We start from the raw sequence: 27,153 nt of genomic DNA, 5'->3' as shown, positions 1-27,153 counted from the left end.
GGATGGGGGATGGACAGCCCCGGGCACCGCCCTTGCCTGGCATGCCCCCCTCCGTCTAATCCCGCTGTCTAGCATTCGCGCTCTCCAGTTTGGCATTCATGACGACGATACATGACCTGCCCACCCTCCCGAATGCATGAAGGGGGGGGGGTCTCATCCCTGCGCTCCACCCACCTCCGGCAGATGGCGTACATCCGGTTGACGGTGGAGATGCGGAAGGGCTCATTCTTGGAACGGGTCAGGCTGTTGCTCAGCGTGCCCAGGCCCAGGCGCTGGTAATCCCGGCAACAGGCCCGTTCCACCAGATGGCTCATGGTCATCTTGTCTGCGGGCCGGATGGCAGCGGACGGGGTCAAGGTGCTTCTGTCTACATCTTCGGACACTGCAGAAGCCCAGGCAGAGTCAGGCCAGGCACAGGAAGGGTCCCCCGGCCCTCCCTTCAAGGTGCCAGGGCAGCTCGGCCACGGGCAGGCAAGAGCGTGTGTCACCCAGCCTCCAGGCACAGCTGCACAAGGGGCGTGCACATGCAGCTGGCCGTCCGTCCGTCCAGGCAGCCATCATACCTGAGATCTCGTCCTCGTCCTCCGGGACGTGCTGCTGGCTGCCACGGTGCTCCCAGGGAGGGGGCGTGTATTTCCTGCGTGTCACGTACTGGCGGCCAATCGTCTTCTTGGCATTCTTCACCAGGTTCTTGGAGATGGTCCTATAGCGGAGAAAGAAGGCACCAGCCAGTCAGGCTTGGAGACGGGGAACAAGACACCCTCCGCCTGGGGGCACAGGGGAAACCTGACCAGCTCAGCGGCCCCACGGCCAGGGAAAGAGCGGAGAGCCAGCCATGGGGGCCTTCGACATGAAGGCCACACACACACACACACACCGGCACCCTGGCACCAGGAAATGCCACCGCCGGGCCCCAGGGAGCAGGGAGAGAAAGGGCCCCAGGGGAGCAGCAGGGAGATGAAGAAGACCGCTCCCACACCCACATCTGGGGAGGGCAGGGAAGGCCGGAGGCACAGACACTGGAGCACCCTCAGTGGAGGCAGAAGCCGCGGCAATCAAAAGGCCAGCCGGCCAGGCTCAGATGCCTGCCTGGCCTGGGAAGCCGGAGCAACAGTGAACCGCAGCAGGAATAAGCTGCTCTGCTCAGCCCCTTGGTCAGCATGCGGCCCACAGCCCCAACTGCGCACTCGGGCTCCCCAGGGCTGCCGTGGCCTGCTGCAAGGGAGCACCCTGGAGGAATGGGAGCCACCGCCTGAGGCACGTGCCACCTCCACAGCCCCTGCCTCCTTATGCGGTTGAGAGGCCAGGCTTCCCAGGAGGAAGGGCGCCCATCGCCAGGCCTCACCACACGTCCGTCCCCTGCCAGGAGCTGGTCACACACAAGAAACACAACCCGTGGGGGGAGGGGGAAGTCATGATTCCAGCACCTGGGAAGCCCTCCCCCTCCCCCCCCGTCCCGTGTGGGTGCCAGGGTTTGCCAATCGCCCCTAGCCCCCGAACAGAGGCCCCTCGCAGCCACGGCAGAATCCTGAAGCGCAGGCCGTTTGGATCCCGGATGTGGCCGCGCAGGAGGCCTTGCTTCACTGGAGCAAGGAGGGCGGGGGCGGGGGCCCCCAGCACCGCTGCCTTGCCAAGCAGAGCTCCGTGAGCAGACGGTGCACTGGTCCCAGGGGCTCTGTCTGCACCTGAGCGATGGGTTCTTCTCCTTTGCTTTGGGCTGCAGGGCTTTGGGCCGGCTGGACTGGCCGGCGGTGAAGGCGAAGGTGTCGGACACGTGCTGGGGGTAGCGCAGCTTGTTCAGGTGTTTCCGGAAGGTCTCTGCACTCTCCGAGGCCACTTCTTCATCAAAGGCAATGCGCAGCAGCTGTGGAGCAGGCCAGCCACGCTCAGGGCGTCTTGTGCCGGAGGCCCCTCGGCGGCACGCCAGCCGACTGCGCCCCCTCAGCAGGGGGTGCCCACCCCAAACCGCCCCTCCTCTCGGGAGGAGCCCCTTCCGGGCCCCGGGGGCTCTGGACAGTGGCCAAGGCTCACCTGGAATGTGCAGGAGCGGAGCTGGAGCTGAGCACAGCCCTCCTGGATGAACTGATCTACCTGCGCCTGGACTGTGATCTTCTCCTCTTTGGTCAGGGAAGCGATGGGGAAGGAGCGGACCACCACCTGCTCCCCCACTGGAGAGGGGCCAGGGAAGGAAGAGCACGCGTGAGCCACGGGCCAGGCAGCGGCGGCAGCACAGCCAATGCACGGCGGGGCCCCGGGAGCTCTGCGCAAGGGACCCTGAGGCAGAGGCCTGCTCCGGCCAGCCGCCCGCCCAGAAACGTGCACCAGACCCGCAGCAGAGCCCTGCAGCCAGCGCAGCCCCACCGGGGGCATTTCTCCTGGCATTCTGCTCCCGCGGGGCCTGGCCAGGGAAGCCTTCAAGCGGGTCGGGAAGGCAAAACGTCCCCCGGCCACTGGCACACAACGGGCGCCGGCGAGCCACCCGGAAGTGCAGCCGCTCGTGCAGCCTTTCAGCTGAAGGATGCGCTGTGCGCCACCGGCCCTTTCGCGCGTGGGTGCTGAGCCTGTCCGCCGCACTCCGCTTCCTCAGGGGACCCAACTGAGTTCGCACACCGGCTGCGTCCCCCACACGCCGCCCCGCTCTCTTTTTCCAAAGTTAAGGCCCCCACCCCACCCATGAGGCGGCCTTCCCCCCCCCCGGGCCACTGCTGCCCCTCCCCCCGGGCCAGGCTCGTACCCAACGGGTCCGTCGGGGTGCCCTTGAAGATGACGCGGTAGGTGGTGAGGAAGACAGCGCCTTCCGCCGGGAGCAGAGGAGGGCCGCCAATGTTGCCCCCCGCCGCTTCTTCCCTGCCGTCTGGCATGAGGTAGACGCGCAGCCCGTCCATCACGCCCTCTTCACCCAGCAGCAGGCTGGGCCGGAGAAGCTTGGGCTGCAAGAAGCAAGAGGGACGTGGAGGATTGGGCCCTTCCAGCCCCGGGACCCCCATGGCGCTCCCCCTGCCCTCTGGAGGTCTCGGGCCCAGGGAGGAGGAGGCCGGCCGGCCGGCCCCCGCTCCCCCGGGGCTCTCCGCCCCAGAGAAGTTCCCCGCTTGCCCCCGCAGGCCGCTCACCTTCTGGATCGGAGGCAGCCTCTTGCTCTCCCTGTGCACGGCGTCCAGGGTCTCAATGTGCATCTGGACAATGTCTAGGGAGAGGGGGCGGGAAGTGTCACCCTCCAGGCAAAGCCCACTCCCAAAAACGGCGCCCCCCCCGGCCCCAATCCATCTCACCCCAGTGTGCCGCAGGGGAGGGGAGGGGGGGCACCTACCCGGGATCATGAAATGCAGCCCCTTGAGGTGCTCGTTGGTGACGCCACTCTCTGTGCAGACCTTGTCCACGAAGCGGTTGATGAAGCGGACCACGTAGTTGGCCACGTCAGAGCTTTCGGCCTCCTCAAAGCCGCTCTCGGTGTCATAGCTGTCCGCCACGCTACCGGCAATACTGGCAAAGGAGCGAACGGCTTGAGCCCTTTGGGGCCTGGACCGCCCCGCCCCCAGGCACACACACCCCAACAGCAGGCCAACGGAGGCGGTGGTTGCTCACCCGCCGCATGAGCTGGTGGCCACGGGCCCTCTTCTTCCCCAGGCAGGCAGCTGCTGCCCCACAGAGAGCCACAAAGCGGCCGCCCCTGCCCCCTGCGCAGCCCGGCCCCCGGCCCCCGGCCCTACTACCTGTTTGTGATGAAGCTATTGCTGACGCTCTCCGCGTCCCCGAGGCCAGAACCCCGCAGGAGCCGGTTCTTGCTGGTGTCCAGGGGCAGCAGGAGGTAGCTCATGCGGTTGGCGTAGTGGATCGCTTGGCTGAAGACGGTGCTCTCCTCCTTCTGGATCAGCTCCTGCTGCTTCTCGCGGCTCATGGTGGGCCACAGGCGGCACTGCCCAGCCGCAATCTCCAGGACTGACTCCTCCTCTTCCTCCTCCTGCCCTGCTGGTGCCTCCTCACCCACCTGCTGGGCCAGGGAAGAGGATCAGCCAGGAGACTGCGGGGCCCCGTGAGCACCCTCTCCTCGCTCCCCAGGCAGCCAAGCGGCGCCCTTCACTTCTCGCAGCTGCACCCGGGGCCTGCCTTGCCTTACCTCCCCCACGTGGTTCTCCTCATTGCCCTCCAGGTACAGGGCCCGGATGTGGTTCTGCACGTCGCAGTAGAACATCGCCTCCCAGAACTGGAGGTTGGTCCACACCAGGTGTTCCTGCACGCAGCTGTAGGCAAACTGGGTGATGCCGGGGCTGAGTTTCTGGGGGCAGCAAAAGAGGAAGGAAGTCCCCTCATCCGATCCCAATTTTAGGAACACAGGGAGCTGCCTTATACTGAGCCAGGCTGTGGGCCCACCTGGGGCCAGTACTGTCGGCACGGGTCGGCAGCCCCTCCAAGGGGTTTCAGGCAGGAGCCTTTCCTGCCCTCCCTGGAGAGGGCTGCCGGGGATCGGACCTGGGGGCTCCCGCCTGCAGAGTGGGGGCTCCGCTGCTGAACAGCCCCGGCCCTGGCCCCTCCCCTCTCTGGGACCCAGCGCCTGCCAGCGCAGCTCGATGGCTGGACGGCCAGCCGGCCGCCTTGGCCCAGCCCGGCTCCTCCTGGACCCCGAGGCATCAGCGGAGCCCGGAAGAAGAGGCCCCTCGGGGACCCACCCGGCCCGGAGCTCCCAGGCTACTTACACGGCAGAAGGCGGTGACCAACGGCAGAAGCGCTGCTGCGACCCCGTGCTCGTCTGTGGCACTGCAGTCCTGGGGGGGGGGCAGAGGGGGGCTGGTCAGCGAGGGCGAAGAGCTTCGCTGTGGGGCGCCCCCAAGGACCCCCCGAGAGCCGGAAGAGGCTGCTCCCGCCCCAGCCCCTGGCTCCACACCTGCAAGCAGCAGTTCATCATGCGCACAATGAAGTCGAACTGCTGGTGGTCCAGCATGGCCCTGTTCTGCTGCACGTGGAGGTTCAGCTCCTGCGTCAGGCAGTGCCGAGCAGCCCGGCTCTTCATGGCTCGCAGCACGGCGGGGAGCAGCTGCAAGAGGGCAAGAGCCGCGCTTACTGGGGGGAGACCCACATCTCCACCCAACGCCCAGGCAACCACCAGCCCCAGGGACCCGGCAGAAGGGGGCGCCTCGCCCTGCAAGGCCACGGCTGGGCCAAAGCGGCTCCCCGCACACCTGCCCACCCGCTGCCAGGGCCAGCCATCTCCCAGCCCCCGCTCCAGGGCCCGTCTTTGCCATTGGGCCTGTCTGGAGTGCTGGGGCAGCATCTGAGAAATGGTTTTCATCGATAAATCTCAAAGAAAGAAAGAAAGAAAGAAAGAAAGAAAGAAAGAAAGAAAGAAAGAAAGAAACAGCACTTTCTGAAATTGGATTTCACGTTTTCTAAGGTTAAATAACCACCTCTGGGTTTTTGGGAGTAATGCTAGAAGCGTAGACGGCGCTTTCTAGTATGTATTTTCTGTTATCAATGTTTTTCAAAGATTTCTATCTAAATTACATTTCCATTTCTATGAAAATATCATTCAGCTTTTAAGAATGCAGACTTGGGAAGTCTTTCAAAACGCATCAGCGTGGGAGATCCGCCGTTGCCAGGAGCATCTTGAGCGAGGAGCACTTGCTGCTCAGGTGACTTCAGAGGAGTGCCGGGAGCATCCCGCGAGGCCTCTCCGTGGCCAGGGGAGCGGGCCCTCCGACTCAGGGGGAGACATTCCCCCCCCTTCCCCCCCACCCCCACCCCAAGGGAAGAGGGGCTGGACGGGGCCCCGAGGGTCTCCTACCTTTTTGGCCTCCAGCATCTTGCTCTCAAAGACGTAGGAGATGCAGTTCCGGACCACCTCCAGCCGGCGGGCGCTGTTGGCCAACACAACGCCGTGGCGTTCCATGAGAACCCCTGCAAGGGTGGGAGGAGGGGGAATGTCTGCCTCGGTCTGCAGAAGGCTGACGCACCTTCTCTGCCCTTCCCCCTGCGTGGGGGCCTTCACTGGCCCACCGTGGACACACGCCATGGGGCAGGAAGAGAAGGGAAGATGGGATCACCCAAGGGCATGGCAGGCCAGAGACCTCGGCAGGGCCAGAGCTGGCAGGCCTGCTCCGCCAGGTAGCAGGAGAAGCATCGCCCTCCAGGCATCCCTGCTTCATTAGCCTCTGGGATTCTGCAAGCCCACTTGCCAACGAGGAGACCAGACCAGGCCCCCAGGAGGGGGCCCAAAGCATGCAGGGCTTGTGCCAGCCAACCACACCTTCGTGAGCCAGGAGCCCTTTGCCACAAGGCCTTCCAGGCTAGGCTAGGCTAGGCAGTCCGAGAGTGATGGGCACCCTGGAATCCAGTTCAAGAATGCCCTGAAGCAGGGAAGGCATCCTTTGGCACTTCTGATCAACGCACCCAGCGGAATGGACAAAACCAGCAGAAACCAAGGCAAGCTCAAGGCAACACCGCCCATAGCAGCAGCTGCAGCATCCCCCCCCCCCCAACGACATACCCAGGGGAGGCCCCGATGGCACCATGCATTTCTTTTCCGCCTTTACAGCAGGGGGGGCCGTCTGCAGTTTGGCTGTGGCTTGGTCAACGATCCACTGGATGGTCCCCTCGTCCAAGCGGGGGAAAGGCCTCTGGTGCAGGCGCAGGTGGCAGCCTTCGGTGGGCTTCTGCACTTTGTGCATGGTCACGGCAGGGTAGGGGTTCTCCTGGAACAACAAAGCCAAAGACAGGATCATCGAGCCGCAAGGACCACCTCGGAGGTCACTGAGCCCACCCCCCGTCCCCGTCCCCCCGCAACACCTGCCACGCAGGGTGCAGCAGCAGCATCCCTGAACGGTTGGCCATCCAGCCCCCGGTTCAAACCCTCCACCTCGCGAGGCAGCTTGCCCCACAGGGAAACATTCCCCTAACGTATAGCCAGAACCGGTTTCCCTGAGATTTCCACCCACCGGCTCTAGCCCTGCCTTTCAGAGCCACGAGAACAGTCTCTGTCTTTGGAGCCCTGGGCCCCCAATCAGCTCTTCTGCAGCTAAAACAGACCCAGCTTTTTCAACTGTTCCTCAAAGGACTTGGTTTCCAGACCCCTCACCATCCCGGATATTCTTCTCAGGGCACGCTAAAATTCGTCAAGTCCTTCTTAAAACGGGACACCCAGAAATGGACACCGTTTGCAGCCTGACTGGTACAGAATATACCAGAGCGATGACTGTGATCGGGACTCTCTGCTTCTGTTAATGCAGCCCCAAACTGCATTAGCTTCCTGAGCTGACGCCTGGTCCTTCTTGAAATGTGCCCAGAGCTGAACACACAACTACAGTGTGGCCTGGCCACCGCAGGACAGGGTGGAATGATGACTTCCCGTGACCCTTAATGCAGCCAAAACTGTATTGGGTTTTTTTAGCCACCGCACTGCAAGGCTGGTCATGCGGCTTGTGACCCACTAAGACCCCCAGGTCCTTTTCACCAGCACTGCTGTCCAGGCAGGTCATCCCCTTTCTTATACTTGTGCCTTTAATTTTTGGTACTAAAGGCAGGACCCAACCTTTGCCCCTGAAAGTCTCCATTCTACCTTCTGTGTGTTAGCTATCCCTCCCAGAGTGCCGTCTGCAAATCTGATAAGAGTTCCAGCTTTGCCCTCACCCAAATGATTTAAAAAATGGTGAGCGCGCAAGGGAACAGGGCCTCGGGGAAGGCCAGCAGCACTCCACGTGAGAGACCGCGCCCGGCTGGCGCAGAGCCAACACCGAGCACTTGATGTTCCACCAACTATGGATTCAGCAAACAGGAGAATCCACCAGCCTGAACGTTCCCATCACGAGAGAGGGTCACTGCCTCCGGCTGAGCAAGCAGGCCTAAGGCACGCCTCGAGAACACTCCAGCCCTGCTGGTGGACAGAGCAGCACCCCTGGCCTTCACAGGAGGAGGAGGAGGAGGAGGAGCAGCCTGCTGGGTGCTCCGGTGGCCCATCCCGGCAGACACCTACGTTCTTGTACAGCTGCTCCGCAAGTTCCTTGATGTGGCGCAGAACCCGGGCCTTGCTGCCTTCCTCGGCCTGCATCCGCCTTGCTTCATTGGCCACCAGCTGAGAGGAAGGAAGGAAGCAGAGAAGGGTGAAAGGGCGGCTCCAACCTCTGCCCCCAGGCACAAATGCTAGGGCCAAGCCGGCCCCCTCCGACAGCCTCTCACCTCATCGAACAGGTCAGTGTCCCGGTACGGGGCCCCCCTCTCCGTCACGAAGCCGGCGAAGGCCATGCCCTCCAACACCTTGGGAAGGAAGTCGTCTTCCACCAGTCCCCGCTGCCCAAGGAAGGCTGCCTAGACCAAGAAGGAGGAGGCGCCCCAGTCACCGAGGGAGGCCACTGGCTCAAGGGCACGGACCCCTTGCAAACAGCTTCCTGAAGCACGTGTGCCAGGTGGCCCAACCCAGGTGTGAGCAGGCCTTGGTCAGAGTCCAGAGCCAGCCTGAGAAGAGACTGACCCTAGAGGGAAGGGCTAGCAGCTGGCGACCCACGGCACCAATGCCCCCACTGAGCTGCAGACAGACACACGGCGCTGACCTGCTTCAGAGGCACATGCCACAACTACTCCCGTGGCACTGGGCATAATCCTGGAAGAGGAGCAGCAGCAGCAGCCAACCAACCAACCAACCAACCAACCACATGGGCTCTGCAGAGCAGGCCAAGTGGTCCAGCACCCACAGAGATGGAGCAGAAGCCCGAGCTTCACAATTAAGGGGCCACCACCCCGAATCAGCAGCCCCACTCCCTAAGACCCAGAGGACCTTCTTGGCGTGCCTCCTCCAGCGGAGGGAGGCCCAAGAGGAAGAGGTTGGGTGACGGCCTGCCGTGCCCATGAGGCCCCCAGGCTCCGGACTTTTGCTGCTTTCTGGGCAGTAGCAAAAGGCTTTTCTCTCGCTAAGGACGTGATGCCTGGAGTGGTGACCCCCAACCCCACGTCAGATTTCTTATCATCTCCTGAGCCAGTCTTCGTTTCCATATGATGTGGCTTTCTTTAGATTATTGCTTTAGGGTATGATTGTGGTATCTTAACTTTTACAAGATGCTATAAACAATGAGTTCTCATTGGGAAGGTGGGATATAAATCTTTTTAAATAAAAAAATACATAAAATCTGCCCTGTCCCCTAAAGACAAGATCTGAAAGCATGTTAAGAGGTTTGCTCTTTGCGAACGGCTCCCGGGGGCAGAAGCCGGCCACGGCACACAGTAGCCACGCCTGCCTTGCCCTGCCAGCTGAGCCCCAGCGCCGAGCAGCCTTATCATAGAATCCTAGAAGAGCAGAGTTGGAAGGGGCCTCTAAGGCCATCGAGTCCAACCCTCTGCTCAATGCAGGGATCCTCCTTGAAGCAGCCCCGACAGGCGGCTGTCCTTACCTTGTGGAAGCGAATGACTGGCTCCGGGTGGATGCGGATGATGTGCAGGCACCAGCGGTAGCCCTGGAGCAACTGGGCAAATAAGCGGAGGAAGACAGCCCGGATCTCCTTGTCCTGCAGCCCAGGGAGGGAGGGAGGTAGGTTCAATCACTGGGAGCTGGCTGAGGAGGGCAAAACCAGAGCCCAGGGCAATGGGCTCTGGAGCACCAGCCACAGCCTCTGCACAGCCTCCTTCCTCTCCAGAAAGGACACACGGACACACACAGACATCTGCACCACCCTCTGACAGCCCTTCCTGGCTGCAGCAGCTCTGCCTGCAACTCCCCTGCGGAGGAAGACGCCCCACCAATCCTGAAGCTTCCCAAAAGAGAGTGTCCATTCCTCTGACCCAACCCACCCCCACACTCCGGCTTCTCTCAGCAGCACAGCACCAGACCCATGAATACCAGCCACGTGGAAATGAATCATAGAATTATAGAATAGCGGAGTTGGAAGGGGCCTACAAGGCCATCGAGTCCAACCCCCAATCTAATACAACAATCTAATTGGGAGCAGTTGAGAAAGTCTCTATTCACTCTCTCTACCTTATTCATAACTTTATAAATTTTATTCCCCAACTGTCAAGTTGTCTTTTCAACAAACTAAGAAGCTCCATTGTTCCTGAATGCTTGATTTGGACTGGAACGAGAGGCCTCCACTGAAAAAGAGAAGGCCCCATTCCAAACAGGCGAAAACTGCCACATCCCTTCAAGGCCTGTCCCCATGATCCTCATTACGCCACCCGTGGCTGAGTCTTTGGGTGGCCATCGCCTTACTCTGCGATGTCCTTCTCTTCCTTCCTTGACATTATTCTTTTGCCCAAACCCACTGAAAACTTAGAAAGCCGAGTCCACCTCATAAGAACTTAAGAAGATTCACGCTGGACAAAGGGTCCAGCCAGCCCAGCGTTCTGCCCACTCCGTGGCTAATCAATGACCTGCGGGAAGCCCATAAATAGGACAAGAGCACAATGGACCCCTCTGACGCTGGAGTTAGCATATAGGCATCGGGACGAGTAGCCATTGGATGGCTTTATCCGCTATGAATTTGTCCAATCTCTTTGACGCCATCCAAATTCATGGCTGTCATTACATCTTGCAGTAGTGAATTCCATAGCTTAGCTATCCATTTGTGAAGAAGTACATAAGAATATAAGAGCCCTGATGCTGGATCAGACCAAGGGCCCATCTAGTTCAGCATGCTGTTCACACAGGGGCCATCCAGCTGTTGACTAGGAAACCACAAGTGGGACACGAGTGCAACAGCACCCTCCCACCCATGTTCCCCAGCAACTGGTGTACATAGGCTTACCGCCTCTGCTCCTGGAGGTAGCACAGAGCCCTCAGGGCTAGTACTTCCTTTTATCTGTACTGAATTTCCCACCAATCCTGCAATGACTCCACTGCGTTCTAACATCATGAGAGAGAGAGAGAGAGAGAGAGATGCCTCTTTCTCCACACCAGGCCTAATTTTGTCCACCCCTATCATGTCTCCCACTATTTCCCCTTTTTCTAATCCAAACAATCCCAGATGTTGTAACCCTTTCTTCATAGGGGAGATGCTCCACTGCTCCAGCCCATTGATCATTCTGGTTCCCCCTTTTCTGCACTTTTTCCAGGTCTACAATATCTTTTTTAGGTGTGGTGACCAGAACTACACACAGTATTCCAAGTCTGGACACGCCAAAGAGTTGTATAAGAACTGTAGGATGCTGGCAGTTTTATTTCTGATTCCTTAAGTTATGGTGCCGCCTTTAAAACTCATTTTAAATGTAAGATTCGACTGGACACTGGGCCTGGAGACATTCCCATTGTCTAAATTTTAATTATTAAAATCAGAACTAGGGAGAAAAGGTGAAGATGGGAGCCACCAAACCTGAGGAAACCACACATACTGAAGGGCAGATGTGTCCCTTTTACCAGCCCACATCACTTCTCCAGCGCTGGCACATTTCTCTGCTTCTCCTCAGTACTTCAACCATGCTTTTGTCAGCTCCGGAGAGGTTTGTCCACCTACCCAATCCTCACCTTTTGGAGAATGGCTGCATTCTCAAACACCAATACAGAGGGCATGTTTGAGCAGTCGTGGTTTTGTTGTCTTTTGGAAACTGAAGAGAGCGGCAGCAACCACCGCTGCCCCTTGTTTGGGCAACTTGAGAACGCTTTTGGAAGGCAGTGTCCTCTGCCTCGGTAGCCCGAGAAGGGAAGCGTTCTGCAAAGCTTGAGCGCAGAGGCACTTAGTAAATCTGAACTCGTCCTGGAAAGGTTCCCAGGACACTCTTTCCTTTGCCCTGAAAGCTCTGCCCCTTTGGCCTCAAAGTTTTGCCTTTATGCACCCCAAACCCACACTCCTAACTGCACTACTCACACCTCCATAGAACCCACTCGTCCGCAACACCCCCACCGCAAGACCCTCTCATTGGTGCATGAGGGTGTCCTTCCTCTTCCTTCCCATCCTGCCCTTCCATATTTGGATCAATACACACACAAGAAAATTATACAACACGGGTTTTATTTTTTGGTAGCTGCCGTCTCACATTTACTTGCTAAACTAACATCTATAGTTGGACTTTTGTAAAGCATTAAATGCCGGTTCTCTCTTAGACTGCTTTACTTTTTCGATATTTTAATTCTTAATAAATGATTTATATTGCTTTTTCAAAATCCTCGCCTCAATAGATGCAAATCTTTCAGCTGGATTAAAAGTATTATGGGAAGATTGTATTGGGATAACAATAGAGCAAAATGTATGGGATAAATTATGGATCTCAAAGAAAACTGTATCAATAATCCTTAGGGAGAATTCATAAAAGTTATCACACCAACGGCAGTGCATCTGGCAAAAGCAGCAAAACAAACTAGAGGATCGGCAATCCTTGACTTGGTATTGACCAACAGGGATGACTTAGTGGATAAAGTGGCAGTTACGGGAACTCTGGGGGAAAGTGACCACGTCATACTGGAATTCTTGATGATGAAGGAGACAAAAGTTGAGTGTAGCCATACACGTACTCTGGATTTTAGGAAAGCTGATTTTAATAAACTCAGAACTATGATAAGTAAGGTCCCCTGGCAAGGGAGCCTAATGAGAAAAGGAGTGCAGGATGGGTGGGAGTATTTAAAAAAGGAAATTTTAAAGGCACAGTTACAAACAATTCCAACGAGGAGAAAAGATAGAAGACAACAGAGGAAACCAATGTGGCTCCACAAAAAGCTTAGAGATGACCTGAAAACAAAAAGGGATACATTTAGGAAGTGGAAGGAAGGCCAGGCTACAAAAGAAGAGTACAGACACGTGGCACAGAAATGCCGAAATGGCATCAGGAAGGCTAAAGCTGTGAATGAGCTGAGATTAGCGAGGGATGCTAAAAGCAATAAAAAGGCTTTCTTCAGATACGTGAGTAGTAAAAGACAGAGGAAAGAAATGGTGGTTCAACTGCTTAATGAGGATGGCAAATTGATAACAGATGACAAAGAAAAGGCTGAAGTGCTCAATTCCTACTTTGTCTCAGTCTTCTCCAAAAAGCGGGTCTATGACCCCCCTGGAGAAAGTGAAGCAGAAGTTGAGGGGGCAGGATTGCAATTTGGGATTGATAAACAAATGGTCAAAGAACACCTAATTTCCTTGAATGAGTTCAAATCTCCAGGGCCCGATGAACTGCATCCTAGAGTAATGAAGGAGCTAGCGGAAGAACTCTCAGAACCTTTGTCTATTATCTTCGCAAAATCATGGAAGACGGGTGAGGTGCCGAACGACTGGAGGAGGGCTAACGTTGTCCCTATCTTCAAAAAGGGCAAAAAGGAGGAACCTGGGAACTACAGACCAGTCAGTCTGACATCCATCCCTGGGGAAATTCTGGAGCAGATTATAAAGAAGTCAATCTGTAAACACCTTGAAATCAATGCGGTGATCACTAGAAGCCAACATGGATTTCTCAGGAACAAATCCTGTCAGACTAATTAGATCTCATTTTTGATCAGGTAACCTCGTGGACTGTGGGAATGCTGTGGATGTCATATATCTTGACTTCAGCAAAGCTTTTGACAAAGTGTCCCATGATATTCTGATTAACAAACTAGCTAAAAGTGGGCTAGATGGATTAAGTGGATTCACATTTGGCTACAGAATTTATCAATGGAACCTTCTCAAACTGGGGAGAGGCAACGAGTGGGGTACCGCAGGGCTCAGTCCTGGGCCCAGAGCTCTTCAACATTTTTATTAATGATTTGGACGAGGAGGTGCAGGGAACGCTTATCAAATTTGAAGATGACACAAAATTGGGTGGGATAGCTAAAACTCTGGAAAACAGAAACAAACTTCAAAGTGATCTTGATAGGCTGGAGTGCTGGGCTGAAAACAACAGAATGAAATTTAATAGGGATCATAGAATCATAGAATAGCAGAGTTGGAAGGGGCCTACAAGGCCAAGCGTTCCCTGCACCTCCTCGTCCAAATCATTAATAAAAATGTTGAAGAGCTCTGGGCCCAGGACTGAGCCCTGCGGTACCCCACTCGTTGCCTCTCCCCAGTTTGAGAAGGTTCCATTGATAAGTACTCAATTTTGTGAACCGCCCAGAGAGCTTCGGCTATTGGGCGGTATAAAAATCTAATAAATAAATAAATAAATAAATAAATAAATAAAAATACTCTTTGAGTCTGATTCTGTAGCCAACTGTGAATCCACCTAATAGTTGTTCCATCTAGCCCACTTTTAGCTAGTTTGTTAATCAGAATGTCATGTGGTACTTTGTCAAAAGCTTTGCTGAAGTCAAGATATATGACGTCCACAGCATTCCCACAGTCCACAAAGGTTACCTGATCAAAAAATGAGATCAAATTTGTCTGGCAGGACTTGTTCTTGACAAATCCATGTTGGCTTCTAGTGATCACCGCATTGATTTCAAGGTGTTTACAGATTGACTTCTTTATAATCTGCTCCAGAATTTCCCCAGGGATGGATGTCAGACTGACTGGTCTGTAGTTCCCAGGTTCCTCCTTTTTGCCCTTTTTGAGGATAGGGACAACGTTAGCCCTCCTCCAGTCGTCCGGCACCTCACCCGTCTTCCATGATTTTGCGAAGATAATAGACAAAGGTTCTGAGAGTTCTTCCGCTAGCTCCTTCATTACTCTAGGATGCAGTTCATCGGGCCCTGGAGATTTGAACTCATTCAAGGAAATGCCAAGTTCTACATTTAGGAAACAGAAACCAAATGCACAGTTACAAGATGGGGGATACTTGGCTCAGCAATACTACAAAAGAGAAGGATCTTGGAACTGTTGTAGATCGCAAGCTGAATATGAGCCAACAGTGCGATATGGCTGCAAGAAAGGCAAATGCTATTTTGGGCTGCACTAATAGAAGTATAGCTTCCAAATCACGTGAGGTACTGGTTCCTCTCTATTCGGCCCTGGTTAGGCCTCATCTAGAGTATTGCGTCCAGTTCTGGGCTCCACAATTCAAGAAGGACGCAGACAAGCTGGAGCGTGTTCAGAGGAGGGCAACCAGGATGATCAGGGGTCTGGAAACAAAGCCCTATGAAGAGAAACTGAAACAACTGGGCATGTTTAGCCTGGAGAAAAGAAGATTGAGGGGATACATGATAGCACTCTTCAAATACTTAAAAGGTTGTCACACAAAGGAGGGCCAGGATCTCTTCTCGATCCTCCCAGAGTGCAGGACACGGAATAACGGGCTCAAGTTAAAGGAAGCCGGATTCCAGCTGGACATCAGGAAAAACTTCCTGACTGTTAGAGCAGTACGACAATGGAATCAGTTTCCTGGTGAGGTTGTGGGCTCTCCCATGCTAGAGGCCTTCAAGAGGCAGCTGGACAACCATCTGTCAGGGATGCTTTAGGGTGGATTCCTGCATTGAGCAGGGGGTTGGACTCGATGGCCTTGTAGGCCCCTTCCAACTCAGCTATTCTATGATTCTATGAAACAATACAAAATGGTGTGTGTGTGTGTGTGTGTGTGTGTCTATATATTCATATTCCTATGCGGCAGTCATGCTCTGTCGTGTTATAGGTTAGGAACATGATCTTTCAGAAATTGCAAATATTATACATCGATCTACACACCTGACTTCAGCATTGGCTGTATTAACAAAATGAGAAGAGTGAAGCCTGAGGAATCATTCTGTGTTCAGGCTGGCGGCAGCTCGCAGGGGAACAGCCAGATGCCGTTGCAAACCTCCCAGGCAGCTTCAGTTATTTGGGCAGTATAGAAATGCAACAAACAAATAAATAAGTAAAAGTTGGAAAACCGAAGGAACATCTAACACTGAAGACTTGGTACATGGAGCTGGTGGCAAGTAGCAACGGCAGCAAAATTAATTTACCAAGTGAAATTAGCTGAAGTCAAAGTATCTAATTTTTATAAAATATGGCATGATTTTATTGTGAATATAAATCCAGGACATACACAGCAATATGTGTATGTCCTGGATGTCCAAAAGAGACTACATATAATTTGTTATTATGAAGAACCGTAATGAAATCTCCAAGCAGCCAATCAATTCTATCTACATTTTATCTGTAAAGTGAAAGGAAAAACAAATTAGCTGTACTACCCTCTCCCAACAATTAGTTTTACATTTGATGCAGGCTGGTTTGTCATTGTAAAATTTTTTTTAAATAAAATATCCTTGCCTCCGGCTTCTTGATTCCTTTAGTGCCAAGTTGCCTGTTTTCTGCACTGCTTAGGGCAGGAACATGTGTTCAGGGTGCACATCTGAATGTGCGCATGTGTGGTGTTAGCCAGTACACCAGTGAACACCAGGCAGGGAAGAGCACCACTACCTCTGGCCAGCAATAGATGCCCCTCCCTCCCTCCCTCCCTCCCTCCCTTCCTCCCTTCCTTCCTTCCTTCCTTCCTTCCTTCCTTCTTCACATCTGGCAACAGAAGGCATTGCAGCACCCCCACAACCCTGAGCCTCCTCTCTGTGCTGGTTTATTTATTTATTACATTTTTATACTGCCCAATAGCCAACGCTCTCTGGGTGGTTCACAAAAATTAAAACCGCAATAAAAACAACCAACAGGTTCCCGTCATGCTGCTGCCAAGTGAGCGTTACACAACAGCAGAGAATCCAACCTGGCAGCTGCCACACCGGTCCTGATACCAAAACGTCATCTGCAAGGTCAGCTACCTCACTCTTCATCCCAGATTCTATCATTTACAAACAAGTTAAAAGCAGACCTCTCCCAATCCAGATCTTTGAGGAATCCCACTGTTCGACTCCCCAACTTGCGAAGGCCCATCTTGTTTCATCGATAGGACCTGTTTTATGAGGAGCCTTTGTCAAAATCTGTCTAGTCCCCTTTTAAAGCCCTCTGAATTGGTGGCCATCACTTCATCTTGTGGGTGCAAATTCCATAATTTAACTATGTCCTAAGTGAAAAAGGACTTCCTTTCCTCTGTCCCTTTTTTTTTTTTTTTTATTAAATTTTTATTCATTTTCAACACTATATAAACATAGATAAACATTACCAAAATATAACTGAAACAAAACACAATAAGAAAAAGAAAAACATCAAATATCTGCTGCATACATATTGAATGATTGTTGAGTACAAATATCAAAAACTATTACATATACCTTATCATACTACAACATCTTCGTTCTTAACATAAAAGTGCACCCCCCACCTCGGGATCATTCTTGAGTCCAAAATCTAATCGTTTCTTCTGCTGGTGGTTTCCCACTTCCCTTAGTAAACACAAACACTAGGAACTGTTTCCAAATTCCTTCGAACTCATTTATTTTAGTTACGCCTTTTCTCCACTTAATATTACATGTCAGTTTATCATTAATGGCTATGTCCCATACTTCTTTGTACCATTCCTCAATAGAATATTCCCCTTGGATCTTCCAGTTCCTAGCTACCATCAATCGTGCTGCAACCAACAAATTCGATATCAGCTCTATAGTTCCTTTTCCACACTTTATATCTTCAAATAGTGAAAGCAATGCTATTTTGGTGTTTGTTCTATTTTCATTCCCACTATTTCTTCAATTTCTGAGAACACCATCTTCCATAATCTTTGTACATATTTGCATTGCCACCACACAACCTCTCCAACAATTTGCTGAATGTTGATCACTTATCTTATTCAATCTAACCGGGGTTAGGTACCACCTCCATAGGATTTTAAAATAATTCTCCTTTATTCTTACTGATAAACTTCTCAACACTCTTTGTTTCCATAGTCCCTCCCAGCTCTGTCGCCCTATTTGTATCTTCAAATCTGATTCCCAAACCATTTTCTCTGTATTCTCTCTAAACTCCTTCTCTAACAATATTTTATATATTTCACTCATTAATCCTTTTGAAACTATACTCCCTCCTTTCCCTTCCTCCTTACTTACTACTAATTCTTCAAACCTCGTCATCTTTCTGCACATTCTATTATCTTTAATCCACTTTTTATTCCATTGCTCTAATTGACCATATTCTAGCCAAGATAGCTTCTTCTCCTTTAACAAATTTTCCATATCCTCTCTTGTTTTAATATCTCTTACCCAATCCTTTAATCTTATTTTATTTTTCTCTTTTAATATTTTACATAATCTACCCTTTAGATCCTCTGGGAAATTCTTTAACATTATTATCGGTGCTAAGGGAGAGTTGCTCGGAAGCAGCTTCCCTTTAAATTTACTCCAAATTTCCCATTGAGTCCTCAGGAGTGGATTATCTATACTTCCAACCCACTTTCTTCCTCCGTCTTTAAAAAAAACATTCTCCAAATTCATCTCTACCTTATTTATGGTTTTTTCTTCCATCCAATATAAATCTCCTACTCCCATAATTGCTTCTATAACATGTCTTAATCTATTTGCTACGTAGTATAATTTTATGTTTGGTAGACCCATTCCCCCCTTTTTTTGGCTTAGGTACCAATTATTTTTATTCACTCTTGCTCTCTTTTCTCCATTACAATATTTATTAATAATATTTTGCCAACTTTTTATCTCGGTTTCTGATATTTTTATAGGTAACATTCTAAATACAAAATTAATTTTAGCTAATATCTTCATTTTTATTAAGGCTATTCTTCCGAACCAAGATAAATTTAATCTTTTATATTTCTCCAATTTCTCTAATACCTCTTTCTTTAACCTCGTTAAATTTCCCTTTTCAAGATTCTCTAAATTTTTTGTAATTTTAATTCCCAAATATTTAATCTCATTCTTAACTTTCAATTCCATTCCCTTAAATTCCCAATCCTTTTCTTCCTTCTTGGTATAGTTAAACAACATCATCTCTGATTTAGACCAATTTATTTTTAACCCTGTAATTTCCTCAAATTCCCTCAACTGATATTTAATTCTTTCTAACTTTCTTAATGGATTCTTAATGGTCAGTAAAGTGTCATCCGCAAACATGTTTAACTTTATTTCCCTTACCTCTCCAATTCCTTCTAACTCTTCATCCTCCCTTAGTGCCTTCGCCAAAACTTCCATAACCATTACAAACAGGACCGGCGAGAGCGGACATCCTTGTCTTGTTCCTCTGGCTAGTCGTATCTTTTCAGTAAGTCCGTCATTTACCACCACTACCGCCATATTTTGGGAATATAGCTGTTCTATTACATTTTTAAATTTATTTCCAAATCCCAATTTATCTATAATACTCTTTAGTGCCTGCCAGCTCACACAATCAAAAGCTTTAAAAATATCTAATGCCATAATACCTGCCTTAATATTTGCTTTTTTTATTACATTTATTACATTTAAAACTCTACCCACTAAATTATGCATATGCCTTCCCACCACAAACCCACATTGATCTGCTCCTATATATTCTGCCAAAAATTTATTTAGCCGTTTGTCCATAATAGATGTAAAAATTTTAGCATCCTGATTTATTAAAGAAATAGGTCTATAAGAATCGGGATTAGTCAAATCTTTATCTGGTTTTGGGATCAGAATTATCACTGAATGTTCCCATGATTCAGGTATCTTCTCTCCTGATAATATCCTATTATAAAGTTCCATTAATTTTGGAACTAAACAGTCTTTGAAGACCTTATAATATTCTGGACCCAAACCATCTGCTCCCGGTGATTTACCAACTTTTAACTTATCAATAACCTCTTCAACTTCTCTTTGAGTTATTACTGACTCCATTAACTCCTTATATTCTAATTTTATTCCCTTCTTTATAAACCTTCCAATATACTCCTCCACCTTTTCTTGTTGACTTTCTTTACCCTTATACAATTCCTGATAGAATTCCTGAAAAATTTTTATTTTAGCTTTCATTGCATGACAATAATTCCCTCGGCTATCTTTCAACGTTTCTATCCCATTCCTCCCTTTTTCTTTTTGTGTGAGCTTGGCAAGCAACCTCGAGTTCTTATCACTGTTTTCAAAATATTCCCTTTTCATATACATTAAATTCTTTTGAATCTCTTCTATATTTAAATTTTCTAATTGTTTCTTCTTAGCTTGTATTTCCACTAATTTATATTTATCTTTAACTCGCCAATATCTTTCCTCCAAGTTTTTAATTTCTATCTCTAACTTTTCCTGTTCTGCACGTTGTTGTCTTTTTAAACTACATGTTTCTCTAATACAGATTCCTCTTGCTACAGCCTTCATGGTGTCCCAAATGACTGACCCAGCTGTTCCTCCTTTTTCATTAATTTCCCATGACTCCGACAGTTCCTTCCGAATTTTATCTACTATTTTATTATATTTCAATATCTTTGTATTCAGCTTCCATCTATATGCCTCTTTATAATCTTTCTTAACTGTAAATTCTAGACTTAACAAGGCATGATCAGTTACTTTTATTACCCCCATTTCCATTTTACAAATCCTCGTTGCAAAATCTTTTGAAACAAATATATAATCTATCCTGGAGTATGTATGATGAACTGGGGAAAAGTATGAAAATCCAGGCCTATTCCCGTTAAGTAAACGCCACGAATCTAAATAATCATTTTCTTTTACTAATTTATTCAATATAGTCATATTGTTCCTCTTTTCAGCATTAGTGGGATTTGACCTGTCCCGTTTATTATCCATAACCATATTAAAATCCCCAGCTAATATAGCATACCCCTCCTTAAATTCTTCTATTTCTTTAAACAACTTTATAAAAAACTCTCTATGCCTCTCATTTGGGGCATAAACATTAATCAAAGTATAGACCTTTCCCTCAATTTTACCTTTTAACATAAGATATCTGCCCTTATCATCCTTTTTTACTTCTTCTAATATAAACCCACTTTTTTTTGAAATCAAAGTGGCCACTCCATTTTTTTTCGATGTCCCTAATGACTTTTCATAATAGGCTAACCACTTTAATTTTATCATATTCGAATTCTCGGAGCCTTGGTGTGTCTCTTGGACCATTATAATATCTGATCCCTCTTTATTAAGCATTTGTTCTATTCTCTTCCTTTTCACGACTGCCCCCAAACCTTTAACATTGAGTGTTGATACCTTTATCTTTTTATCCATAATCACCCTTTTGAAATCTCTTCCGATCCCTTGTGCTCAGCAGTTCAAACTTGCTTACATAAAAAAACAAACTCCATACATAAAACCCCCACCCTCCTACCCCAATCCCTCCTCTCCTACCTTCCCCCCCTCCCCACCCCCCCACTCTAATCCCCCCCCATATCCCCGTGAGTCTAGTACTCCAGCCATCTACTTTAAAGGGGGGGGGAGGCAGTGCTGCGCCTGGCCGGCAGGTTTCTATATTAGCATTTCTATTTGCAATTATCTCCAAACATAATTAACAATTCTCTTACTCTCCAGATGTCCCAGCCTCATTCCCTCCCCCACCCACTCCAGCCCCATTTGCTTCCCCATCCAGACCCAGCCTCTTCAGCAATTCTTTACCTTGATCCAATGAGGTTACTCTGTGTTCCCTCCTCCCATATGTAAATCTTAAGAAAACCGGGTAACCCCATGCGTATGGAATTTTGTTCTGCATTAACATTCCAGTTATTGGTTTAATACTCCGTCTCCAATTTAATGTATGTTGAGAAAGATCATTATAAATTTGCACTGCTTTGCCTTTATATTGTAACTGGGTCAAAGATCTCAATTCTTTCATGATTTGCTCTTTTTTATAATAGTTACCAAATTTCACCAAAATATCTCTAGTCCCTTTGTAGTTTTGCCCCCCCCACGCGGTGGACTCGGTCCAGATCCGATCCATCTATTGGTATGTCAGGCATCAGCTCTTTGAACCAGTTCAGAATGATTTCTCTAAGATCTTCTCCTTGTATCTGCTTCAGCTGCTTTATTCGAATTGAAGATCTACGAGATTGGTCTTCCAAGGCGATCAGACGTAATTCCCATTCCTTAAATTGAATATTTGTTGATTTTTCAAAAGCCTCTTGCTTCTTCTGGTCCAATTCCGCTTTTGCCTCTATCTCTTTGATCTTATCCGAGTTTTCTGCGGTCTTATCCGAAAGAACACGCATTTGTTGTCTAAATTCATTCATTTGCAGATCCATTTTTTTAAAAATGATGATATTATTCTCTACAATAACTGCCTTAATTTCTGCTAGGGAGGGAAAGTTGCTGTCCATTGCTTTTCCCCCTTCAGCCATATTCTTTTCTTTATTTGGTACTGTATCCAAAGAAACTGGGTCTATAACTTCGTCTTCCTGGTCTGTTCCAGGGGCTGTATCTTCCAGGTGGGAGAGGTGGGTTAAATTATGATTTGAAGGTTTCTTTTTTTGTATATTCAACTTTTCCCACTTCTTAATCTTTTTTTTAATGTTGGACATAGGACCCTTCTGAGTAGGGCATAAATCTTAGAGCCCCCACTTCCTTAGCAACTTTTACTGGCTTCTCTTCTATGTGCCAAACACACCACCTTCTTCCCGAGGGGGAGGAAATATATTCAGTTCACAACAGCATTCACTAGAGGGGATCAGATCCAATCATTCACAGTTTCTCAAAATCCCACATCTCCCTCACAGAATGCTGTTTCTTCCCCTTCACCCCCCCCTTCTCGGCACACCGCAAACAGCTTCCACTTTCCACTTTACAAAGATTACAGCAAACAACTTCAAAGCCAGTATTTCAATCTTTCCAACTTAAGATAAAGGATGAGAAGTGAGGATCGCTGTAAATCAGATCAACGTCTAACAAGCATAAGTTCTTTCTTTTCAAACTGCGACATCAATCATGTTACTTTACTTTCGGTTTTGCCTCTGCAGTTTATAAAGACATTCCGTCAAGCTCACCTCATCCCATCGGCTCTTCTCAACACTTTCCAGCTCCGATAGCTTTTATAATCATTTCCTGTCGTTTGCTCAAAGATTTATGCCCATTAAAAAATAGATAATTGCTTTTTCCGGCAACGCCGCTCAGAGCCTCAGAAGAAACCTGCCACCGCCATGGCTGCCAAGCTCCGCCCCCCTCCTTTTGCAGCACCCCCACAACCCTGAGCCTCCTCTCTGTGCTGGTTTATTTATTTATTACATTTTTATACTGCCCAATAGCCAACGCTCTCTGGGCGGTTCACAAAAATTAAAACCGCAATAAAAACAACCAACAGGTTCCCGTCATGCTGCTGCCAAGTGAGCGTTACACAACAGCAGAGAATCCAACCTGGCAGCTGCCACACCGGTCCTGATACCAAAACGTCATCTGCAAGGTCAGCTACCTCACTCTTCATCCCAGATTCTATCATTTACAAACAAGTTAAAAGCAGACCTCTCCCAATCCAGATCTTTGAGGAATCCCACTGTTCGACTCCCCAACTTGCGAAGGCCCATCTTGTTTCATCGATAGGACCTGTTTTATGAGGAGCCTTTGTCAAAATCTGTCTAGTCCCCTTTTAAAGCCCTCTGAATTGGTGGCCATCACTTCATCTTGTGGGTGCAAATTCCATAATTTAACTATGTCCTAAGTGAAAAAGGACTTCCTTTCCTCTGTCCCGAACCTCCCACCAATCACCTTCATGGGATGATGACCCCACTGGGCTCCAGCATGAGAGAAAGAGAAAAATGGGAAATTTTGCCCCTCTGTCTTGCCTCCGATGTGGGTTGATAAAATGGAAAAACGTAAAAGGTTTCTAATGTACTGCGTTCAGAGCAGCCCTGCCCCAAGTGTAACCCTGCTCTCCTTTCTACAGAGGGCATGTGCAAAATTAACTGCACCTCACTGAGTTTTACCCATCACCACCACCACCACCACGTCTACATTCCCTTAGTACCAGGGCGCTCTAACCCCCGTGCACACTCACACGCACACCGTGGCTTTGAGGCTTCTGCCATTGGCCTTTCACCACCTCTGAACTGGGGCACTTTTTCTCCTACGTCACTTTGCCTACAGCGCTTCAGTCTTGATTGGCTGTCGAGAATCAGCTGTGCCTGCTGTCCACTGCAATCCTACCCACCCCTCGAGGACACACAGCACTGAGAACATCTCTAGGAAAGGAGGAACCCAGTCACGCCAGGCGCTCTTCAGTAGCTGCCCCCTTACCTGCATCTTGAGGGAGGAAGCCGAGATGGTGGACGGGGGGAAGGCCAGGTCTGCGATCTCCAACTCTGGGTCCAAGACCTGCACAGAGAGACCACAGTCCGCTCAGCAGAGAAGTGGCTCCAGCCACACCTCCCCTGGATGGGCAACAAGCAAGCATCCAAGGTGGATAGAAAACAATGGTTTTTTAAAAAAACCAAAAAGCCAGATTTTTTAAAATTTAAATCAGATTTTTTTATTTAAATCGGATTTTTTAAATTTAAATTGGATTTTTTTAATAAAATACTTTTTGAGGAAAAATCTGTCTCAAGATAGTTTTCTATTTATTTCTTTGAGTTCAGTGTGTGATTCCGAATGAGTATGTGAGGATGGGTATTGCATAGGTGTTGATGGCTTTGGATATGTTTTTAGAGTTGTGTTAGCATTTTAGGATTCGTGATAGACGGGTTTTATATTGCATTCTTAGCTGAGTTTTTACTGTGGAGTGGTTGATTTTTGTGTTTTGTTCAAATTCTAAATATTTGTATGTTTCATTTTCTTCCATGATAACTAATACTTCGTTATTTCATGTTTCTTCCATCTCTTCTTCTTTCCATTTTCCTCTTTCTATGTGGAACATCTTGCATTTTCCTGTCCTGAATTCTATTTTCATGCCTGTCATCAGTTCTTCAGTAATTCACATTATTATTATCGCATTCCTGCAATGAGCAGGGGGTTGGACTAGATGGCCTTATAGGACCCTTCCAACTCAATGATTCTATTATTATTGTTGTTGTTGTTGTTGTTGTTGTTATTATTATTATTTCAATTCATATCCCACCGACATACAAACACCCTCGGCGGCACCCTAGTTCTTAACCTTACCCTGGAGTCTCCCTCTATTTGTCATTAATGGGCTGCCTTTGGGGCTTCCCCCCACAGGGAGTAGCTGTGTTCACCTATGGCAGCAAAACGGCATGGAGTGTCTTATTAGAGTTTCAGGTTTTATACACAGTACATTGGGGTGAGCGGGGTGGGGTAGAATTGTAAACAGTGAGGTCAGAAGGAAATTAAACACAGATCACATAACCACCACTTTCATTAGCAGTAGCCATTCACAGTGCAGTTAGTTGCTGCTGATGACGGGATGTTTGTATTATCAGCAACAACTGGACTGCAAATGACCACTATGGACAATGTGGTTCTGACCTCACGGTTTACAATCCTCGCGCATGCGCACGCACACACACACAGACTCTAATCTACTCTACATAAACCTGAACCACTCTGTGACACTCCATGCATCTGATGAAGTGGGCTGTAGTCCACAAAACCTTGGTGTCAGAATAAATGTTCTTTTTGCTTTGGTTGCAACAGACTAACCGGCTCCTCTTCTGGAATTTACAAGTATTCTTAAATATTTCAAGAGGATATGGGAAGAACCAGACCACATGAATTGAGGCTTTCTTACCTGCATGCTCGTGTACGTTACCCTCTTGGGTTAGTAATTCCCCTGAGGCTACAACTTCCAAGGACTCCCAGGCTCTTTTCCTCCCTTCCTTCCTCCTACAGTGCTAATGTGACAGGAGAGGATTTCTGTGCTCCTTCAGCCCTACCCTCTTCTTCACCCGTGCTTAAATCTGCAACCACTCTAGTGTCCAGGGCAGCCCTCTGGCCTCGGCGCAGGGTCACGGCCACCACAAGGGCAAAGCATCGCCTCAGCTGTGGCAGAGCCTTGTGTGACAGGTGGCAAAAGGGTCCCCGGCTTCCATTTACTGGCTGCAACAGGCGAGCTAAAGTTCTCCGAGCGGCCTCTGTTGCGGGAAGCAGGAGCAACGTGCCACTTACCATGGAGAGGGCTTCGCGTGTCTGATGAAGAAGTGGTTCAGGCAGCAGAGAGATATGGATGCACTCAGGGATGGTGACCGTCCCACCGTCCAGATCCGCCACGATCACATCCAGCTGGGAAAAGCAACACGGATCTTGCAGAGTCTCCAAGGGAAAGAGCACAGACCTGAAGGCCAGCAACTCGCCTCTGGGCCCAGCCAGGCCCTCCTCGCACGCCGGTGGGGAACTCCTGGCCCATGGGCTGAATCCACTCAAAAGGCTGCCCCCCTCCTCTCCCTCCGTGGGGAAGACGAGCGGGGCTAAGCACTGCAAAGCGGTGGTGCCCGAGGAAATGGGATCTCCGTGCCCCCTCCCTTCATTCACTCCTTGACTGGGGGGGGGGGGCGCGGAAGGGGAGGTGCGCACAGAGCCAGCTCCACACCCCCGTGAGGTTGGATGTGGTGGGAGGGCATCTGCCCCACCCGCAGGACGTGGGAGCAGCAGCAGCTTCCCGCGCCTGTTCCCCTGCAACTGGTGCACAGAGGCACCCTGCCTCAGATCCCAAGGGTGACGGGTAGCCATCCTGGCGGGTAGCCACAGGTTGCCTTTATCCTCCCTTGATCCAGCTCGTTCCATGTTAAAACCATCCAAATTGGTGCCCCGCGCCGCCTCTTGCGGTCGGAAATGCCGCGGTTTAACCCTGCGCTGTGTGAAGGAGACGCCCTTCCTTTTACCTGTCCTGAATCTCCCATCATTCACCTTCACAGGATCCACCACCACCGGGTTCTAATATTATGGAGGAGGGGGAGAGAACCACCTCCCTACCCACTCCCTCCACGCTGCACGTAGTTTCACAGGCCTCTGTCATGTCACTGATCACCCCTTGCCCATCTTTTTTCTAAACTCAGTAGCAGCAGATGTTGCAACCTTTCCTGCCAGGGAAGCTGCTCCACTCCAGCCTCTTGATAGTTTGGGTTGCCCTTTGCTGCTCCTTTTCCAGCTCTGTGACACCCTTCAGAGGGGCGGTGACCAGAAGCATTGCCCCACGCATTGCAAGGGAGGTTGCACCGCTGGTCCGCCTATTGGCACTTTGGCCTTAGGTCCCTTCCCTCATGACCCCGGCAGGGAATGTTGTAGCATTTCAGGTTTTATACACAGTACATTGGGGTGAACGGGAGGTGGGAGGAGGGACCTGTACACCGTGAGGCCCTCCTGTTGGGAAGGGAACGGACGCCTGCCATGGATCAGGCCGCAAGCACGGGTGCTGTGGCTCCTTCCCATGCCTGCCCTCCACCGCCCAGTTCCTACTCAAAGGCCCGTTGAATCAGCCTTGAGCCGGGTCGCTCGCTCTCAAATGAGCCCCAGGACTCACCAGCTCCTGCGTCTCTGACTGGAAAGTGGAGCTGACGCCAATGATGAAAGGTGTAGGTGTGCTGAGGACTTCCAGGAGCTGAGCTGGCAGGATGGGCACGTAAGTGAAGCTG

The 27,153-nt window shown here is 50.0% G+C and overlaps 1 protein-coding gene across 5 annotated transcripts in view; it reads right to left on the bottom strand.

The window, feature by feature from the left end:
* The window catches only part of SBF1 (SET binding factor 1), a 105,852-nt gene that overhangs the window by 13,420 nt on the left and 65,279 nt on the right, over positions 1-27,153 (bottom strand). For 4 of the 5 annotated variants that reach the window (XM_063134439.1, XM_063134441.1, XM_063134442.1 and 1 more), the window contains exons 8-26: positions 27,042-27,150; positions 25,691-25,804; positions 23,867-23,944; positions 9,369-9,482; positions 8,164-8,292; positions 7,961-8,059; positions 6,479-6,683; positions 5,777-5,889; positions 4,880-5,029; positions 4,692-4,760; positions 4,115-4,273; positions 3,711-3,988; positions 3,308-3,480; positions 3,111-3,184; positions 2,735-2,930; positions 2,032-2,168; positions 1,686-1,864; positions 564-703; positions 175-382 (exon numbers count right to left, since the gene is read on the bottom strand). In XM_063134439.1, the coding sequence (XP_062990509.1) occupies positions 175-382; positions 564-703; positions 1,686-1,864; positions 2,032-2,168; positions 2,735-2,930; positions 3,111-3,184; positions 3,308-3,480; positions 3,711-3,988; positions 4,115-4,273; positions 4,692-4,760; positions 4,880-5,029; positions 5,777-5,889; positions 6,479-6,683; positions 7,961-8,059; positions 8,164-8,292; positions 9,369-9,482; positions 23,867-23,944; positions 25,691-25,804; positions 27,042-27,150 (2,724 nt within the window). The remainder of the gene's footprint in view (positions 1-174; positions 383-563; positions 704-1,685; positions 1,865-2,031; positions 2,169-2,734; positions 2,931-3,110; positions 3,185-3,307; positions 3,481-3,710; positions 3,989-4,114; positions 4,274-4,691; positions 4,761-4,879; positions 5,030-5,776; positions 5,890-6,478; positions 6,684-7,960; positions 8,060-8,163; positions 8,293-9,368; positions 9,483-23,866; positions 23,945-25,690; positions 25,805-27,041; positions 27,151-27,153) is intronic. The other variant, XM_063134440.1, reaches the window with a different exon arrangement.

The sequence above is a fragment of the Elgaria multicarinata genome, chromosome 9, assembly GCF_023053635.1.
Source record: "Elgaria multicarinata webbii isolate HBS135686 ecotype San Diego chromosome 9, rElgMul1.1.pri, whole genome shotgun sequence".
NCBI lineage: Eukaryota > Metazoa > Chordata > Lepidosauria > Squamata > Anguidae > Elgaria > Elgaria multicarinata.
Note: the sequence above shows the minus strand (reverse complement) of the source record. Positions and strands in the feature narration are given on the sequence as shown.